Source organism: Hippoglossus stenolepis, chromosome 9, assembly GCF_022539355.2.
Source record: "Hippoglossus stenolepis isolate QCI-W04-F060 chromosome 9, HSTE1.2, whole genome shotgun sequence".
Classification (NCBI taxonomy): domain Eukaryota; kingdom Metazoa; phylum Chordata; class Actinopteri; order Pleuronectiformes; family Pleuronectidae; genus Hippoglossus; species Hippoglossus stenolepis.
This window is the reverse complement of record NC_061491.1, coordinates 20,783,721-20,804,020: the sequence shown is the minus strand read 5'-3', so window position 1 is coordinate 20,804,020 and position 20,300 is coordinate 20,783,721. Positions and strand designations below refer to the sequence as shown.

Here is a 20,300-nt window from a genome sequence, read left to right as displayed (position 1 = left end):
AACTTGTTGGGACCATTTTATATGGACACCACATTTTTCCACTTTAACACAACAGTTTTTTAGCGATGCCTTCAGATTGCATTCTTTTGATATTTGAGCACATTTCTTAGACCGTCTCCTCTGCCTCAGACGACTCTCTAAGATACGTTTCATGTGCATTGTTTGACACCACATTTTCTTGACCTTAAATTGACCTTTTCCCCTCTCTTTTTGATGCTAGTTGGACACCTTGGAGGCTCTGGGAGAGGAGATCAGTGGGATGGCTCGCTGTCCATACGACGCCAAGCATGCCAACGTTGCCCTCTTCGCTGGTAAGATGAAACACACCCCGGTTCAGCTGGGGTCTCTCTGTGTCTGCGTGGGGGGTTCTGCAGATTGGGATTAGGCTGATTGGAGACTCTAAATTGAGTGTAGGTGTGAATGTGATTGTGAATGGAAGGGCTGTTTGTCTCTATATGTCTGCCCCGCGATACACTGGCAGCTCTGGGATCAGCTGGGATTGGCTCCAGCTCCCCTTGTTACCCTCAGAGGATGATCTCTTATCTGCGATTTTTCAAACTTCCATCCTTGAACGGTGGCAAAAAAATTCATCCTTATTTTCTTTTCTAAATTGAGTGAGGGGATTAGTTGCGGCTGTATTTGATAATGTGCTTAATACCCTGCGGTTTATTTTAATGGCTGTACTCAGACAACAAGTCAAAAAAACAAAAGCCAATATGTGTTACATGCACCAGAGGAGACTTGGGGCCTCGTTTGCTCTGTGTCAAGAATTTGCTGCCACTTTAGAAACACATCAATAGCGTTGCGGAAAACAGAACAAATCCAGGATGATCCGTCTCTCGCTTCTAATGCAGTTCCCCGTCATTCTCTTTGTCTATCATTCACTTACTTTCACAACTGCATGAGATCAAAAATAAGTTAAGAACAGACGGGACCATAATGACTCAGCCTTCCGTTGGCGTGGTACAATTCCTCTCATGCAACAAAGCCGCAGGCTGCTAAAGACATCCAGTCCCCGCTCCTATTTGCTGTGAACCGATTTATGGCCGTATTGATGAGCTGTCCCTGCCCGCTTAGAGACGCGAAGGAGAGTAAACGCAAGCTTGACCAGTTAATGTGTAGCAGAGCTGCTTGGAAAGAGCTGGAAGCACTGAGTAATCAAGAGGGTTCCTCTGACTGCTGTCCTTTCAATTATGTAGTTTGAGTTTCCACTGTGGTTACAGCCGAGGCCCGCTGAGGTCATGCTGGTGGTGGATTGTGTTCGCGGAGCATGTGTGTGACTGTGGGTTTCTGTGGTGCCCTGAGCGACGGTGCGAGTGCAGCGCTTCAGCGAGGAGCGTTTGGGAGAGTGAGCTATTTCAAATGTACGACGTGTTTAAGTGTGTAGAGTCTGTTTGATGTCCATCAAACAGTCTCTGCAGTCCGTGTGATTCATTCATTTTCCAGCGTCTGAGCCATCTAAAACCTGTTTGTGTATCTAGCCACAGAGAGCACAACTCTCTGAGTGACTCTATGTGTTACTCTCTTGACTCCGCTTCACTCTCTTCATTCTTCTTCCCTCTCCATCTCCCTCTTCCCTCCTTATTACTCTTTCTGCCTCCAGATGGCAAGCTGTACTCGGCCACCGTAACAGACTTTCTGGCGATCGATGCGGTCATCTATCGCAGCCTAGGAGACAGCCCGACTCTGCGAACTGTCAAACACGACTCCAAGTGGCTGAAAGGTGAGTGTGGGACTCACAAACAAAAACAACCTCCCGGTAGTTAGAAAGCCCCAAGTTGAGTGACAAGAGAGAAAACAAGCCAGATTTGGAAAATGCCTTCCTCGCCATATGTTTGTGTTGTTCTTGATTTATGCTATATGTGTGTTCGCACCTCTGTGTCTGAAGAGCAGGGGCACTTATGCTAATGCTCCACGCTCCGTTTGATGCAGTCATTTTGCCAACCTGCCCTGATACAGTTGATGAAGCCAGGAAATTGCTCTGCCCCAGGGAGAAACAACCACAAGTCCAGCCTGTCAAAACTCAATAGAGAGATCCCTCTTCCCTTGCATGCAAAGTGTTCTGCTGATATGATGGATGATATATTGAGGCACTCAAGGCTCACAGTCGGTGCTTTTCTGCATAATATGACAGATATTGTGGCTGTTTACTGTGAAATACGGTGTCAAAACTGTTTTGTCACGACTAAATCTCACTTTGACTCATGTTTTATTATATTTTCCTCGTCCTGCAGAGCCTTACTTCATCCAGGCAGTCGATTATGGGGACTTCATCTACTTCTTCTTTCGAGAAATTGCAATGGAGTACAACACGATGGGAAAGGTAAGCAGAGGTCCCATTGTTCTGCTATTGTTTGAACTCTAATCAGAGGTGACATCCTATTTACCAAGAGAATCGGGAAGCGCCTGAGGAAACTAACAGGATATTGGTGTATTAAATAAGTAGAAGGAGACTTTCAGGAGCTGTAAAGTGGACAAAGCATATTTCAGTAGCACGTAAACATTGGACAGGATGCAGCACCAAAAATAGATTCAAAAAGAAAAAGAAATGTGGGTGTCTGGAGATCTCATTTTGAAGTCTAAATGTAAAGTTTGAATTGCGGGTCCACATCCGTCCGGCTGCGCTCCCGTTTGACCTGTCGTCTCAATGTATCCCGAGAGGAATTCCCGAGTGTCCCCGAGAAACGAGACGGAGTAGAGGAGGAGCGGTTCAAGAGGAAAGTGGATTTCATCAGGTTTTTCAACCAGAGGGATATTACCAGACTTTTTCTTTCTTTCTATTAACTCCTCAATTCAGTTTCCCACCCGGCCTTGGGAAAGTTTAATTGGTAGAAGAAAATCCGATATGAAAATGAATCTCTCAATACCCATTTTACACCAGTGAAATTGAAGTGGAAGGAGCCACAAAGGGGAGAGTAAGAAAGAGAGGTGATGAGACGAGGTAACAAGGAAGAGAAATAATGAATTTGCTGCCAGAAGTGACAGAGTGTGCGCGTGTTACACAGAGCAATGAATGCAGATCACGCCTCTCAAGATGGTGGATGTTTTGAAAGCGATGCCAGGATAATTATGCATGTAGGGTTGGGTGTCATTTGGGTTTTTTGTCTGATACCGGTGCTAAATGTATACTTTTAAAACGGTACTGGTGCTTAAACAGTGGCGGAAAATACAAAGAAAATAACAGCAATACATGTGTTGGTAGAAGTGATGGTGCAGAGAGCAGTGTAAGATATAGTGTATTATTATTAATACGCTCAAATGGTCCTCTCTGACAATAGCTATCTGTTCTTTGCTTTAGTTTTAATGTTGGGGTTGTTACCCTGTTATCTGGACACAATTTAAATTAACAAGCCTGAAGTGTATTATTTGTACATTGTATTTCTTCTACGTGATAGATGTGTGCGTGTGTTCGCACCATTTATGTGTGTTTTGTCTCGCTCTGCCCAAGTGACACGGAGATAAACCCGCGTTGAGCTATCTGCAGCGAGCAGGAAATACGACACACTGAACTGTAATATGTAAAGCTGACATAATTCCACATTAGACTTGACAGTCTCACCTGTTCTGTGTAATACCTTTTCGGTAATCTCAGGGCTCTATTATCCCACAGAGAATAGACCAGTGTGAGAGCGTCTTGGTGTGTTTTTCCTATTTGAGATTGGGTGATTTTTGCATGCATATTTGTGTGTGTGTGTGTGTGTGTGTGTGATAGATTTGGAAGCTGGAGGGTTGCGGCATATGCAAGGCTGAGGGTGTGTGTGTGGTTGACTGTGGGCGTGTGTATAGAAAGCTGGTTTAAATGCATGTTAGCTCCCATTCACACTGTTTACTCTGGGTTGCAATTTCAGGTCAGGGTTAGATTTATTGCTGTTAAGTATAGTGTGACAACAACTAATTACAATACTGCCTACACGAGCTTACGGCACAGTTGTAATTACAGCACCGGCTCCTTTTTGAAGCGGGAGGTTCTAAATTTTCTGCTGCCAGGTGCTGACTCTTCAACAGCATATCAAACACACCAATTTACTCCTCTGAGTCTTTAATTTTCTACGAAGTGATAACACACTGGATTAAGACACCGTGGAGTCTCCCAGAGATTTTTTTGTCAAACGGGGTCTTTAGTGAGAACTGCAGGGAATCAAAAAACCAACGTTCTTCTTTCGGCTTCAAGGTTTGGAAACAGCAGTTGAGAAAACAGTCTCACCAGGTCCATTTAGTGGCTGTTATGGAGCTTTTGATCATATCAGGAGCTCCACTTGTCAGGGAGTTACAGGTGTTCAAGTTTCATTCTTTTTTTTTAAAAGAAAGAAAAAGATATCTCTGGTTCTGCAACATGACATTTTTTTATGCCTCTGGGCTGAAGACCACCAGTGGCCAAAAGTACAATGTTTTCAGGTTTTCCGTCCCATTCGTATGAACACGATATCTCAAGAAAACCATTGAGGAATGTCCTCAAAATTTGGTAGAGTTTGACTCAGGGGTGAAATAATTAGACTTTGTTGGCTAAAGGTCAAAGTTCACGGTCGCTCTGACCTAACTAAGCCATTTCTTGCCTTGTGAACATGCTATCTCAAGAATACCTTGAGATAATCCTTTCAAATTGGGTACTAACGTTCATTTGGACTCACAGATTAACTGATAAGATTTCAGTGTTCAAAGGTCAAAGATCCCTGTGACCTCAGATGAGTCTGGAAGAAATGTATATAGACTGAAACTGCACTGGTCGGCAGAGGCATACGACCACAGTTTGACTTAATACTAAATCTTTTAGTTATATGTGGCAGAAGTGACTGTTGACATAAAACCTTGAGCTATTCAAATGTAACCCTGTGTCTCGCTCAGGTGGTGTTTCCTCGAGTGGCCAGGGTCTGTAAGAACGACAGAGGGGGCTCACCTCGTGTCTTGGAGAAGCAGTGGACCTCCTTCATGAAGTCTCGGATGAACTGCTCCATACCCGGCGACTCCCACTTCTACTTCAACATCCTGCAGGCCGTGACAGACGTCATCCACATCAACGGGAGGGACGTGGTGATGGCAACTTTCTCCACACCGTACAACAGGTAAACCTGAATAAGTCATTGTCAAAAGCAACTTTACCACAAGAGGTTTGATGACAGCAACAGATGGAAGTGATTTGAGTTCATTTTATGCAGCCGTCTTTTTTTCCTCTAGTCTCAAATGAGTACATGTGTGTCAACAACTGTTGCTCTTTCCGTTTATTAAACCGATTATCTTCCTCAGTTTGAAATACCTTTAAAAATGCCCTCAATTCATCAACATTATGACAGTCTGACCTTTGTTAACGTAAGTAGCGCTTTCCACTGATGTGCCTCTTGGCGACGTGTAATTCCTTCGACTACTGGGTCAACATTTACATCTTCTGTCAAAACTGTTTTTCTGCCCTTCTGACATGCAGGTGTTTAATTTTATTTTCCTTTTCATAATTCATACGCCGAACTGCTTTCATATTCATAGGCAGTGGGAGTTTTTATCTAAATTGAAAATTACCACAAAGTCATAGAGCCTGGCTGATAGCTCGCACATATTGTAATTTTCCATTTTATGGCTGCTTTTTAGCAGATAAGACAATTGCTTGTGACAGTGCAATTGAGCATGGTTAATGGACATTAAAGCCCAATGAAGCAGTGCCTCTGTAATTTTTCCATAAGCGCTGGTTTTGCTCCTGACATTAATTTTCTATTTCATAGTCAGGGGTGGAAATTAGAGCGAGCACATTCACGCTGTAGGCAGCACTCAGGGTTTGTGTCGTCCACTTGTCCCTCTGGGTTGCTGCCCGGCCAACCGCCCGCCTCCTGCCAACCGGCGCTTTCAATCGCTATCACCATGTCTCTGCCTTGTTAGCCGCCTGCTATAAACAGACATATGATTGTCTATCTTTCTGTGCATATCCAATGCAGATCGTAATTACCACAATTTTGCAGCTAAGCCAAGAATTAACAGCTCCCTGACCTTGTTCTTTATAATACTGCCCTTGTGTACGCTGTCTCCCCGTTGTCTACATGATGAGTTTAACCCATGATGCAACAGCCAGAGCATCCAGAGAGAGAGAGAAACATACTCTTTCTTGATAGAAAGTCTGCTAGAGAATAAATAATTCTCAGTTTTTATTTTAGAAAGCGTGAAAAATTGAAAAATGACTCAGCAATCAGCTATGCATTGATTCCACACAGACGGAATAAAGCCAGTGGCTCCACTGATATGACAAGATGGGTGTTTCCCCCCTTAAAGCAACGAGCAATAATAAGATAATCTGTTTCCAATATTTCTTGCCTAACATTGAACTTTGATGCCTCGAGGCTTTTGGGGAAACCCAGTCGTGGAAGGCAGGGTTAGGGAATGTGTGTCCTCTTGAGGCTTGGCAGGCACAGACACTGTAACTCACACAGTACTACAGTATGTGCAATAACACTCTGACATAACAGCACTGAAACAGTACTCAATACAGAAAGTAGAATGATTGCGACCAGATTCGTAACAATTCAAACAATAAACGTAGAAATAAATTTCGCCTTCAAAAATGTTTTATTTTATGGATGAGGGAAGTGAGGAAAGAGACCGTGACACTTTCTTAAGCTCGAAGAAAATGTCTGGGAAATTGGATAAGAACCATTTTCCCGAGTTTGCAGCAGAAGGTTATCTGAGTCACACACGTTCACAACAACAGGAGAGTGTAGGAAACATCAGCTGAAGAGTGGCACCTGGTTAGAGAAGCAGGAGGCAGGACATGGCGTAGAAATTCTGTTTTGCGGAAGTCAGGTGTTTTTGTTTACAGCACATCAACACTGGTGTCGGCCCTTATCGACAAAAACTCATTTTCTTTCCAAATTGATGTCTTTATCAACTGACTCGGACATTTGTGCCCCTTCCGGTAATTTCAGAAAAATGTTCAGTCTGAAAGCAAATATGTTTTTCTCATCTTGCAAATACATGACATTGAGTGTATCACCCAGTGTCAACATGGAAAAAAATTCAAATTTAACTCTTCTAAAACAGGACTGTAAAACCATTTTTTTGGTATCCTGGTGACGGTCCAAACCTGGCAAGACGTTTCTTTTATATGTTGAGTCGAGGGGATTGCTTATGTGGGATTTTTTTTGTGGCAGTATTCCAGGCTCGGCGGTGTGCGCCTACGACATGGAGGAGGTGGCCAACACATTCACCGGGCGTTTCAAAGAGCAGAAATCCCCAGATTCTACCTGGACCGCTTTTCCTGAGGATAAGGTTCCCAAGCCAAGGTACAGCAGCAGTTAATTAACTACAGCACACACACACACACACATGGTTTCACACCTACATACTGTGTGCACAGACACATGCACAAAGATAACACCTCCCCTCCCCCAGTAGTTTTACCCCATAACCCATTACCTCACCTCTCCTCCCCACGCAGCTGCATCAAAGAAGGGCTCACTATCATTTTTACAGATGGCTGGCTAATGCCACAAATGCACCACCCTGATCAATCTCCCATCTATCGTTTGCTAATTAGTGCACGAAGAGCCGCTCTCTTATCCTCAGAAAAAAAAAAGATTTACTACAAAGATCTGGGCCACGATAATTGTTGGTACCCTGCATGTGTGTGTGTGTGTGTGTGTGTGTGTGTGTGTGTGTGTGTTCCCATAAGGCGGACGAGGCGGCGCCACACCAACACAGATCCTGTACCCTTCATCTTTGTGCCTTGTGTGACTGAGTGTACACTCTTTCCTCAATTAGTATGTATGTTCAATAAGTTCAGGCATTGCAAATAGCTGATATACCCTGCGTTGTTTGTGCTGTGATGGATGCGTCTGATTTCTTTCCCATCCCCTGGTTGCTTTCAGACCTTTTATCTGCAGGCAAACAGACGGGGAGTTGTAACAATGCCACCTAGGTCTAGCCCCGCAGCAGACTGTTCCTCCATGTGTTACACTCGCATACTGAAGCGTTTACAGATTTTCACATTGAAGGGATGTCTGTTTCAGTTCTGTTCTCCATATGTCCGCATGTAGCTACAGCAAAGAAAACGTTGTAGCTCTGCCGGTTCCTGTCTCCTATTCTTTTTTTTTTTGCAGTGATAAATGGTTCAGCAAATGTCGCCACTTAATTTGACTCGTTATGTGAGACCAATATGTTTTCATTACAGAGTTAATATGGCAGCAAAACATTTTCCTTTGCACGGTTGCATTTTTTATTTTTTATAAAAGAGGTTTGTCCTTAAAAGTCTCACATAGTCTTTAGTTTAACCTCATGCACAGATCACAGTGTTAAATTAGAAAGGCATTTAGAAGAGCACATACCTCCACCAGGGTCAGTTTTGACTGACCCTGGTGGTCAACTAAGCTGTACCAAATTTCACACACTCATAGATATCAGTCCTCTAAATGTCCCTTTTTTCATTAAGATCCATTAATTGTGGTGAAACAGTGAAAATGTTTAAATATGCCTCAAATATATATATATATATATATCTCACAATGATAAAGAAAATGAAAAAAAACACCTGCATACGCACCAAAATGTAATGACTTATTTCGGGACCCATAACGCGTACTTCCATCAAGTTTTGTGGAAATGTGTTCAGTTGTTTTTGGTACCATTGGCTTACGAACAAACAGGGGTGACGTGGGTGAAATCCTAACCTCTTGGCAGAGGAGAAAAAACATATGAAGGAAACAGGAAATTCACACAACCATTATTATATAGGTCTGTGTGTGAGGCTATTTTTATGGTCTGGTCCCTACATTTCTTCGTCAGACATTCAGAGGCCAGCTGGCTAATATTTCTGGGACCTGGTGAGGATTACGTGGTGTGGAAGGGTATCAGAGACCATGCAGTAAAGGGCTTTTACAAGCTCTCAGAGGTGAGATGCCTGCAAAGGGGATATGCTATCAAAAGCAGCTTCTCTTTTACAAGCAGCTCAACAACTCCCTGTAAAAGGATCAGATAGACAGAATGTCTCAGTGCTTTAACCCGAGTCCAGAGAAAATAAGGCATCTTATGTCCTTAGCTCTGACCAAAGCCTGTTGGAATGAGAGTTTAGTAATTTAAAGCTGCACTCACATTGATTTTGGGGAAGTAGAACTTTCTGTCTTCCATTGGTGCTCAAGCTGTGACAAATTGCTCATTACCCCGCCACAGTCGATGTAGCAGTTTTTCTTTTTGTGCTTTTCCCTCAGTCTACTCACAATTATTTTCTCTCTCTTCCATCATCCCTCTTCCTCGCCACCCTCTTGTTCTCTCCATTTCGCAGACCTGGCAACTGTGCCGGCACTCCACCATCCATGGAGAGGTACAAAGTATCCAACGAGTTCCCCGATGACACACTCAACTTCATCAAGATGCATCCGCTGATGGACGAGGCCGTGCCCTCCATCGCTAATAGGCCCTGGTTCCTCAAGACCATGGTCCGGTAAATATTACACACTCCACAGGCCGCCGTCATCAGAGGTTCTGTGAGCCGCTCTTCAGCCCAGGACAATAATTAGGTGAAGTGCTGCTCTGAGAGTCAGGCGGCTCATTAAAACACAGTGGTACTCCACCAGAAACTAGCCGCTGACCTATTTTCTCTGTAGTAGAGGAAACGCTGATGTACGCAATACTATACCACCATTCTCCCAGATTGACTCTATAGTGACTGAGAGAGAGAGAGAGTGAATAATTTGATTTCTCAATGGCGTCTGTCTATATGCTAAAGCCTGTTAGTTATATGAGACGTCTTCATGGGATTTCATATCTTCATCGATAAAGAAGATGATCGCTGCTTTGTTGCCAATTGCTGGTTTTAAATCCTCTGAGGAGATTTCAAAGAGAAGACCCTGAAGTCAAAAGGATTTTTGTGTTTTGTTCTGTGGTTGCTTTGCTCCCGACTTTCTGGAGGTTAGCCCGTTTCCCAAAAGCCACTGCACTGTGGCTGATATCATTTGATCATAAAGGTCTGTCTGGCTTTTAGCTACACTACACACAGACATTGCAACCAACATCCTGGGGGAATATGACAGCACATCCCGGTGGCATGGCAAAACTAGCTGACAGAGCTTTTTGAGAAAAGTAAAAAATAAAAAATAAAATCCAGTTTTTAATATGGACCTGGTTCTGAATTGAGTTGCTCGTGATTTGAGTTCGGCAGAGCGTGCCATACCGCTGACAAGCCCCAGTGGTGGTAACATCACTTTAAAGATGAGATACATAGAGAGCTCCGACAAATTATTTGCGTCGTATCACATCTTGCTTCTACTTTGCTGAGGTTTGACCTACATACTGTGCAGGCTTAGTCAGAATACGAGCAGCTTTCATCAAGGTTATCCCTACACCGCTCTCTATTCATTAGTGCGCTATATCATACGACCATAATATGAATAACACAGTGTTTCGGTCTTTACATAATCAGTAATCAGACTCTTTTATTTGATTTGAAATGACACTATAGTGAGCGGAGCCCCGCGTGTATGTCGCAGGCAGCAGTTAAAAGCATTACGTAAGCTCAAAAAGCATCATGGAGACATGTGGAGTGGAAGAGAGTGAGGCCTTTTAAGAGGCCTGTCGCAATCTTGTGAATCTGCAAGTGAAATACTATTCTTGAGCTGAAATCAGCTGGAAAACAATAACAGTAATTGGGTTGAATCCTTGTTACACCCTGCAGAGGATTGCTGCAGATGGGAAAAGGAAGAAGTGTTTCTGTCCTGAGAGTTGTTGTGCAGTGGCAGGGACCTCAGTTGGCTCTACACAATGATTGAAATGGAAGTGGGCAACACTCTGAAGAATTACCCCTCTTGAGATTTTTTTATTATCCTGAATAGCAAAGACAGTGAACGTCGTAGTCCTTGAGATTGTATTATGTCTGTGAGATCAAATCATATTGACACAGTCCTCGGAGCTGCTGTTCTGCTTGAATGGAACAAAAAAACACATTAAACCTTCGCACCGCTGCTACTGCTGATTGGATAAAGTCACAAGAGCTTTTTAGGAGATATTTAAAGAAAACAGGAGGCAGATGGGATAAGAGGATATGACCTTGTGTGTGTTTGTTTGAATGGGCTCATGGTGTAAACTGGTTCCATTTACATTCACCACATTCAAAACAAATTCACCTTCAGAGCAGCAACTACTTTACCACCCACGTTTAAATAGAGAACATTCAGTAAACCATTAATAAGGGCTGCTGGTTTTCAAGAGAATCTCACCTTTAATTTGCAAATACCGGATTTTTCAATTAAAACCATGAAAAAAAGGATTTGCCTAATACACGTTAATGAGACGATAGCTTTTTGATAACTTTAAGAGTTTCTTGGCCCTGAAACTAATTGAGAGATAGATACAGAGATTAGATGGTAAAAGTAAGTAACCGTAGAGGGTATTTCTGAAAAACATTCCCTATTATTTGATTCATCTAAAACAGTTTGAGTGGCAGGTGTCTAATTTGTATAATTTCATCGAACTTGAATCTGCTCCTTTTTTTTTATTGAAAATGTTTTTTCGGTGCTGAGCCAAGCTGTGTGACCAGCAGCTGTCAATTACAACAGACAGTGATGCTTACAACTGTTGTGTTTTATTTTGAGCAACCACCTGAAATGCCCTATGGCGATCTGATTGAGTTTAATGAAATAACAATCAATTAATGAGATTAATAAAAGAGCGTAATCTCCCCCTGCTGCTCCTTGTGCCCTTTTAGACATCTGACACAATGCTGGTAGGCAACCTGTTTGATTGATTATATATTACTAGTTCAGTGTCCGTTTGGTAAGGGCTGTTTGCTTGGCCTGTGGTAATACTGGTTACAGTAAGTGGGTTGTTGCAAGTAAAGACCCAGTCCACAGAACATAGCTGTTCACCTGTTTGTTCAAGGTCAAGTGAAGCTTGAAGCAGTATGCACATTCTCTGTTGTGATCGACAACGTGTCCAAATTGCACCAAATTCAACACTGCACTTCCTTGGTCCCTTATCAATACATACCTGTGAAGCTGAAGATGAATGGTTCTCAAGATATGAGAGTCACATAAAGACAGACAGAAAGAACTAGCAACTACTATATTTCTATTGATTGAACCGTTGCTGATGTTCTATTTTACCATTTGTTGCTCCTCTAACTTATTCCTCTACTGACTAACTGATTAACTGGTTGATTTACTCAACTTGGGTATCCCTGGTTACAGGTATCGTCTGACACGTATTGTCGTGGACGGTGAGGCGGGTCCCCACAAGAACAACACGGTGGTCTTCCTGGGATCTGAGAAAGGCATCATCCTCAAGTTCCTGGCCAAGGTGAACAATGGCTTTCTCAACGATAGCCTGTTCCTGGAGGAGCTCAACGTCTACAACCCTGACAAGTACGTAGTGCTGCGTGCACGTATGCATGTGTGAGAGATGGATAGAAATAGAAAAACACATGGCTACAGTTGCTACAAACGAAAAGTCAGTTGTTGCATGTGTGCATGTTGCAGAGATAGAGTGTGTGTGTGATTTAGCATGTTTTCCAACCATCTCCCGACTCAGCCAACCCACCAACCCACCAGCCCACCAGCTCCATCAATACCAGTCGGTTCCCCCGACCCATGATACAGTGAAGTCAGCCAACCAGATGGCTACTCTATCATTTAAAAGAGTTTTATCAGGTTACACTCTGTCCAACCGCAGCTACTAAATTAAAGACATAGACCCCAAGGCTCTGGATCGCCTAGTGCTGTGGTTCCCAACCATAGTGGAGCCCAGCTCCTCGAAATCGTTGGCTGATTAAAGGAAACACACACACACGCTCACACACACTCACACACTGAGGTCTGTGTTTGTCTTCAGAGGCAGGCTTTGATCTTTCTCTAATACATTGCATGGCTGTTGGTGCATGTAAGGATGTGAGCTTTTGTCGTATGTGTGTTTTCATGAGCCGGGTACGGTGGCGTGAAGCGACTGAGCATTGTCGCGTATTTGGAAAAGAAGTGAATAAGGAAAAATCGGCCATGGAGGAACCCTGCCAAAGCAAATGTTTAGTCGAGGGGTAATGGATGAACAGGACCGATTTGGCAGCACAAACAGAGGAGGGAGAGAAAGAGAGGTAAAGACCAGAGAGAAGGGATGGAAAGAAGCACAGAGGAGAATACGTTAGACAACCGAGAAGAAAAGGGGAAGCAGAGTGAGGGCTTGACAGGAGGGCTTTCAAGGTTACCACTGTTTGTTATCCAACATGCTGTGGCCATGTGACATGGCGTATGGAGGGGATGAAGGGCAGGCCCTGCCCTCTCCTCCCTCCCCGGGTTGTGTCTCTTTCTTGCCTCTTCTCTGCTTCTCTTGTTTCTTCTCTGTCTCTGTGGCTGAGGCCGAGCATCGGCATCGGCTGCCGGCCATCTGGCTTCAGTCGCGTACAGTAAGTGACTTTGCCTGCCTCCCGCCTGGCTGGCAGGATCAGCACAGGCCCGATTGCCGCGCATTACCCAGTGTAGATGGACTCTAAGCCCTAATTGAGAGCGGTATTACGGGGACCAGTGCACTGCGAAGGGGAGATTAAATCCCAGGAGCTGGATGGTGGGATGGAGAGGGGAATGGATGGAGAGAAGGGATAGAAAGATGCTTGACACGCCCAAAGGGATTAGCGTGCGCTGCTATGGGGGCGAGGAGACAAAGAAGGCTAGCAGGGATAGAGGAATGGTGGAGCAGGAGGAGGGGGTTGAGTTAGCGTTAGTGGGTTTTACAGTTAAGTGCAGTGTTATTGCTGACTGCTCACAGTGCCCATCTGTCTGTTTATCCATTGTATCTGTACCACCCCTTTCTTTATCTCCCTTTATCTCTCTCTGTTTCTGACCCCATGTTCTCAAGTCCAGCATTATCTGTTTTCCCTGACCTTACAGTATCTCTCTGCCACAATCTAGCTCAACTGTATTTTAAAATCAACAGTTAAATCTCGTTTTGCAACATCTCACCTCTCTTCTGAGTTGACACTGTCCCAATAAAACAACATAGATGAATGAAAGATGGAATAATCCAGGTTTTATCCTAAACTCTGTCGTCCTCCCCTAGGTGCAGTATAGATGGTGTGGACGACAAGCGGATTATTGGCATGCTGATAGACAGCAAGAGTCATTCTCTGTGGGTTGCGTTCACCTCCTGTGTGGTTAAAGTGCCACTGTCCCGCTGTGAAAGACATGGAAGATGCAAGAAGTAAGTTTGATACAAAGTTTTCCTTTCTACTCAAACGGTCAAACAACTCTGATCCCCTCTGAGAGAGTGGAACGATCTGACAGGAGGCTAAAGGTGTGTGTTTGACTTCCAGGTCCTGTATAGCCTCCAGAGACCCGTACTGTGGTTGGGTGTCAGAGGGAGCCTGCAGACAGGTGGTTGGCAACATGAAGTAAGTAAACACAAACACAGTCATAACAGTATTTGCCTTGTGCTCTGAAAACCCTGCTCATTTAATGCATAGGCAAGGTTGGGTGACAGGTGGTTTGCACTGTCAGTGCCTCCATGGATGTGAAAGTCAAATCCCCAAAAAATAAAGCTCAGATAGATAGATGCCTGTGCACATAACAATATAAGAAGAAAGGTTAGGTTAAATGGTGTCGCTCACTGTCTTTTCTCCAGAGTAATAGCAGCTAAGGCTCATGGGTATTTTTTATTCTCTATAAAGTGGTAGAACAATATATGATCTTTCAAATATTGAGTTGCATTTTCTAAAACTGTACGCCACACCATTAACCTTTACTGTTAAATGGGCCATTAACTTTATATTGTCTTCATATCTCTAGAATCACTTGAATTTTGACAGTTTTATATTTTGTCACTTCTAAAATGATCTCTCCTGATGTATGAAGCCTGCATTAGTGATGATTGCTCCTCCATTACAACAACAATACAGTAAACACATGAAACGTTGAGCTGGTTCCATCTGTTTAGCTGAGAAAAACCATTATAATGCTTGATCGTAAAAAAGCCTGTGACACATGTGGTTTACAAGACTTCACAAGTTATATGGAACAGTATCCGCACCTCTTCTTTGTCATGCCTGGTGGCTTTCCTTTCTCGATTTGTCGTGTCTGTGATCTTTCTAATTTTATGGTGAGTAAGTGCAATTTCCTCCACCAGAAAAAGGGGGCTATTGGAAGGATGAATGGAAGGAAAGTGTTCGAAAAGGCTTGGAGGTTGGTAAGCGGAGCTGGGTAAAGCTCAACGGTCACGGTTACTGTAATTTGTGGCTGTAGTTGCGACACAGAGCCAAATTATGCCCTCCGAACAAACAGCGTATGGAGTTTTGTGGTGGGAAAAAACGTTTTACCGATGAAGTCATAACAAAAGGACTCTGCCGCTTCAGTGGCTATTTGACGACGAATGGATTTGATCCCCCGTGCTGGAAAATGATTGTTCTGGCATGTCAATACACCACATGCCCACACGTACACACAAAACATGCAAAACAAAAACAAACACAACCCCCATCCCATTATTATTCTGCAAAAGCAGAAGCGTTGGACCGTTCTGATTGAGTTTCCACCTTGACACTTTGGCACCTTGACACTGTACAGTAATTGTTAGTGAGAGGCGGAGGGATGGGAGGTCTGGTAGAAGCTATTGGTCTGTGGTGAGCTATTCGAAGCATTTGCCAGACTGGACAGAAGGAGGGATGAAACGAGGGAGGGGAGAGTCAGAGGTATTTTGGTGTTGAATAAAAAAGTGGTTTTTTTCGCAGTCAAAACAAGTCCCCGCAAAGACGAAGCTCGCTCTTTCTTAACATCAGTCTTTTTTCCTACTTTTTGGATTCCTCATTAAAATAAAAAAACCATTTCCAGCACATCTCTTTTCCTGTTTCCTTGGCTGTCTTTATTTATCTGTCTGCCTAACCAGCTACCTGCCTACCTTCCACGCATTAAGCCCCCCGTCTGTCTATCTATTTTTGTCCACCTTTCTTTTTCCATCTTTCCTCTAACATATCATTTCTCTCGTGCATGCCACCCCTCCTTTCTTCTTCCATCTGGCCCTCGGTGCTTGCGTGCCAGCTTTCCCATGTGGAGTTATGCCTCTTATACCTACTGCCTATAAACAGCTTGCACTCTGGTCTCCTGCAATATGGTCCCCGGTCACCCCCCTGTTCCTGAAAATGACTGCATGTGATTGTGTATGGCTGTTATTATGTAAACTAGGTGCACGACTGTGTTTCGTAGCATATCCATAATTATTTGTTAAATATTTAAGCCAGTGTCAGAGACTTTTCTCTAAATCCGAGATATGGTCTAATAAAAGCTGCACATATACTGACTTAATACCTGGTGAGCCCCTGACTATTACAGGCCAGTTCATTGCAGGTATTCCTTTGTAAATCAAAGCCATGAATCAAAATGACTTTGAGGAAACATTACACACACTTCTTTACACTATATACTATGTGCAGTACATAGTCCCCAGCTGCCCATTCATTCCAAATATGAATAATTAATGCTATCATGCCTGACCTGTATTTCAGCAACCACACATCTCACATAATAATCTCATCGGATGTAAGTTAATATAAAATGTGGCCCGCGGAGGCCTCCAGGTTATGTACAGTTTGAATCTTTAAATATGCATTATGAGGTTGCAGTGGGATCTTATCTCTGAGCTGAAACGTCTGTAGTGTCACATTAAAACACTACTGCACTTCAGCTGCTATGATGCAGCTGCCGTGGGACGTGAACCGAGGCTTCACACAGCGGTTCAGTCACTTTCGTGTGTGCCAAGCGAGGGCCAGACACTGCATGTGTAGTGTGACTGCTCATTGTTAATTAATCTACAAACCAATGGGATTTAAGATGTGTAATCTTCATCTCAAAGCGGCCTCACACTCTGCAATATTGTTATCAACCTATATTGGAAACCATGACCACAAGGGTGCCAGTGTTTTGTCTTATCAAAGACGGAAAACAACATTTCATGGCAGGGTGGGACATGGTGATGAAGTCGACGAGGAAAATCCGGCAGAGCCTGGACCGCATTTGTGCTTAGACTGTTGTAATTGTGCAGCTCTGTGTCTGCTTTGTGATTATGACTGTGTATGATAAGCAAATCAGATAAGCAGATTAAACGTACCCCCAGAAATGAAAAGAGGATGCCGCTGCTCTTGTTGTTTGTGTGGCTGTTGTGGTGAATGCTTTTGAAGGGAAATTGGTAATCAGGAGAGTAAAATGTACCATTGTCGTCCCAATTAAGGTGCTGCCAAACTGGGGGAAAAGATAAATACTAAATGAGAGTATGACATTTTCCAATCATCTCCCCCATGTACTGTGAATATACATGAAAGGCTGCCTTTGACTTTGTTTCTGATTCGAGGGCGTTACAGCAGAATCCAATTGTATTTTCCTCCATATTTGCCCTTGCTGTCAGGTTCACGGTTTCAGCTCTGATCAGGGGATAAGGTCTTGGGTGATGCTGTTTTGGAAAATCATTTTTCTTCATGCTATAATTGTGACCAGCGAAGGGTGAGAAAGATGAGAGGCGGGTGGACGGACAGGAGGAGGAGGAGGAGTGGCGAGGAGACGGGGAGCTGGGGAGGACTGTGAAAAGCTGTCATGCGTGACTATGATCCTGGTTGACAGTTGGTCCGCTCTGTTTCACAGATCTCCTTACTGCCTGCTTGGTGGTCTTTCAGGAAGAAAACAGGTCTCGATGCAGTTTGCGTCAGAGAATAACATCTCCGAAACTCGGTCTCTCTGCGTCATATGATGGCCCTCAAGCACTGTCACCCCTCACTGCCCGGGCCGTGGCCCATGTGATTGGGACTTCTGCCTCATGTCTCTGCTCAACAGAGATTATGTCAGACACTGAGAAATAGTAAAATATAATCAAAGTGAAAACTTTTAGATGTTTTTGAGCATTTTTCCCCAAAAAAATAATTCAACATTTTGGGAAATTATATGTTGTCTTTCCAAGAGTTAGATGAGAAGATCAACACCAATGTCATGTCGCCTAGCTTAGCTTAGCTTAGCATGGGGTAAACAGCTAGCCTTGCACTTTCCAAAGGTAGCTAAATTATTATCGTTTAATATTTTGGGTTACTGTACGTTATGTCGTTTTTACAGGACTCAAACCGATTTATCAGTTGGTCGATAAAACTCAGCCAATATGAAACTTTCACAGTCACATCAATATCTTTGTTTATCAACATGAAAACTTTGGCCCCCGAAAATCCATATCAAGTTTTTACACTTTGGTTTTTCTATGGATTAAAGAAACAAAGTGTAATCCATTATTTAGCATTAATTAGGTGTTGGTAGGTGTATCTTGTTTCCTTTAAACGGTTAGGCTAGCAGTTTCCCTCTCTTTTCAGTCTTTGTGCTAAGTTAAGCTAACGAGTCGTAGCTTCATATGTCGACATGCATGTGATATAACTGTTATTTGACTCTTGGCAAAAAATCAAATAAGCGCCAAAAAAGGTATTTTTATAGCAATACAGCATAACATGCTTTTATTACATCCAAGTAAATCATCAATGTATTTGTATCAACACTCCTGGCAATGATCCCTGTGCCAGCTATGGATTTACCAGCCTGCCAGTGTTCTTCATAACCACTGATTTTATGCCCCCAGGGCAACGGATAGTTGTTCTTTGATTCAGTTCCAGGTTTCGGGCTCTGAGCCGCACACACATTGTGCAAGCGTATAGGGTTTGCTGTGTTTGTGCAGTTGCTTCTCTTTTAGCCGTGTTACTTTGTTAGGTGTGGCGAGCCTGCACAGCCTGGCCTGTTTTCCACCGCTGACCATGATGTCTCTGTTCCCCGCAGATCAGCCTTTGAGCAGGACGTGGAACATGGTAACACAGATGGCCTGGGAGACTGCCAAAGTAAGCAGGCCCTCTTCACTCTTATCTGTCCTCCTCTCTTCCATACCCCCCTCCTCTCCCACCATTCCTCTCTTCTCTGTTAACTTGCTCTCACTCTTCACTCGTCTCTCCGTCTCTTTCTCCGCTGCTGTCACCTCTTTCTCCCCCGTCTGTTCCGCCCTCACAATCCTCTCTTTCAGCCTCTTCCATCCATCTGTCCCTTTCGGCTCTCATCCTCCTCTGTCCTGCTCCCGCTGTCTCTCTGGTCCCCCCCCGGTCAATAGAGTGTTGTGTCCCACTGGGCAGAGACTGGGTTCCTTCTTGTAAATTGCAACACAAACACAACCCAAACATTCAAGTGACACACAGGATTTGACTTGTGAGTCGTCACTGGGCTCATTTTGAAACACAAAACAAGACGGGGCTCTGAACCCAGTCGACCTCAGACGCTTTGAAAGGTCTCTTTTGACAACACAGGGACTGGCACAGAGGCCCAATGTATATTTGATCTTTTTATGTCCATAATAACTGTTTGGATTTGGTAAATGCTTTAGCCTGTTAAAATTCTACTGAGCTGCTCAGTTGGCAAGAGTCGGCATCAAAACATTTTGACGTTAAATCATTCATCCTCGTCCATTTCATCTCAATTTCAACTATTTACGCAGAGTAAATGAAGCCAGTGCATTTTCTCTTCAATTTCATCAGTGTGTTTAGTCAAGGGAAGCCGTCGTGTTTGACCTTCATAGATCACCTCTGATTAAAAGTTAGGGGGGATATTGAGCAGCCGGTCGATTGTGAATTACTTTAAAAGTCATGGCTTCTTGATCATGTTTGAGCAGAACCTCTCTTTACTGCGTGCAATAACACGTTTATTCTCATTTCTTCTCTTCTCCTTCCAGATACCTTTGTGGCACTCAACGGTAAGTATCCCACATTTACTGTAGAGGCAATTAAAAAGAAAAAGGCAGCAGCTACATTTCATCCACCCAGACTCTTAAACTTCTGCCACACCTCTTCATCTATTCAATCAATCATTCCCTCTCAAGTAAATGAAAACTCCGCCCACATGTGTAAAGACGGGTTATTAATGACTCAAGGGCTTTAACTGAATTCATCTCATTCCTTCTCTTTTCGATAGACGTTCCTCCCAGTTACGAAGGTAATGAAACATTCAGGCATGGTCAGTAAATTCCACTCCTCGTAGTCTTTCCTCCTCTGGCCCCCGTTGACGTTTAGAATAAAGGACGTACTATTAGAAATCAGAAACCTACGCTTAAAAATCTTTAAACGCTGATTCTGATTCTATTAGTTGTGTAAGACCTCCACTCCCTTCGTGTTCCCCCAGCCCCGTCCCCTTTATCTCCTGTGCAGTAGCATTGATTATCCCTGACCTTTGCTGGGCTAATTGGATGGATCTGGTTGTTGGTGGTTTGGGGCCTTGATGTTGAAGAAATGCCTCGATGTGCACATTAAGCAGGACGTGTCATCAGAGAGGCCTGTTTCTAGTCAGCAATAGATCAGACGCGTTTCT

General features: G+C 43.6%; 1 protein-coding gene across 4 annotated transcripts in view; it reads left to right on the top strand.

Annotated features, from left to right (window-relative positions):
* Positions 1-20,300, top strand: part of sema6a (sema domain, transmembrane domain (TM), and cytoplasmic domain, (semaphorin) 6A) — a 107,282-nt gene that overhangs the window by 67,835 nt on the left and 19,147 nt on the right. For 2 of the 4 annotated variants that reach the window (XM_035165416.2, XM_035165415.2), the window contains exons 7-17: positions 221-311; positions 1,604-1,723; positions 2,235-2,323; positions 4,843-5,060; positions 7,125-7,256; positions 9,251-9,409; positions 12,150-12,323; positions 14,005-14,145; positions 14,258-14,335; positions 18,732-18,790; positions 19,669-19,689. In XM_035165416.2, the coding sequence (XP_035021307.1) occupies positions 221-311; positions 1,604-1,723; positions 2,235-2,323; positions 4,843-5,060; positions 7,125-7,256; positions 9,251-9,409; positions 12,150-12,323; positions 14,005-14,145; positions 14,258-14,335; positions 18,732-18,790; positions 19,669-19,689 (1,282 nt within the window). Of the gene's footprint in view, positions 1-220; positions 312-1,603; positions 1,724-2,234; positions 2,324-4,842; positions 5,061-7,124; positions 7,257-9,250; positions 9,410-12,149; positions 12,324-14,004; positions 14,146-14,257; positions 14,336-18,731; positions 18,791-19,668; positions 19,690-19,907; positions 19,950-20,300 lie in introns of all 4 variants that reach the window. The other 2 variants (XM_035165414.2, XM_035165413.2) reach the window with 2 other exon arrangements.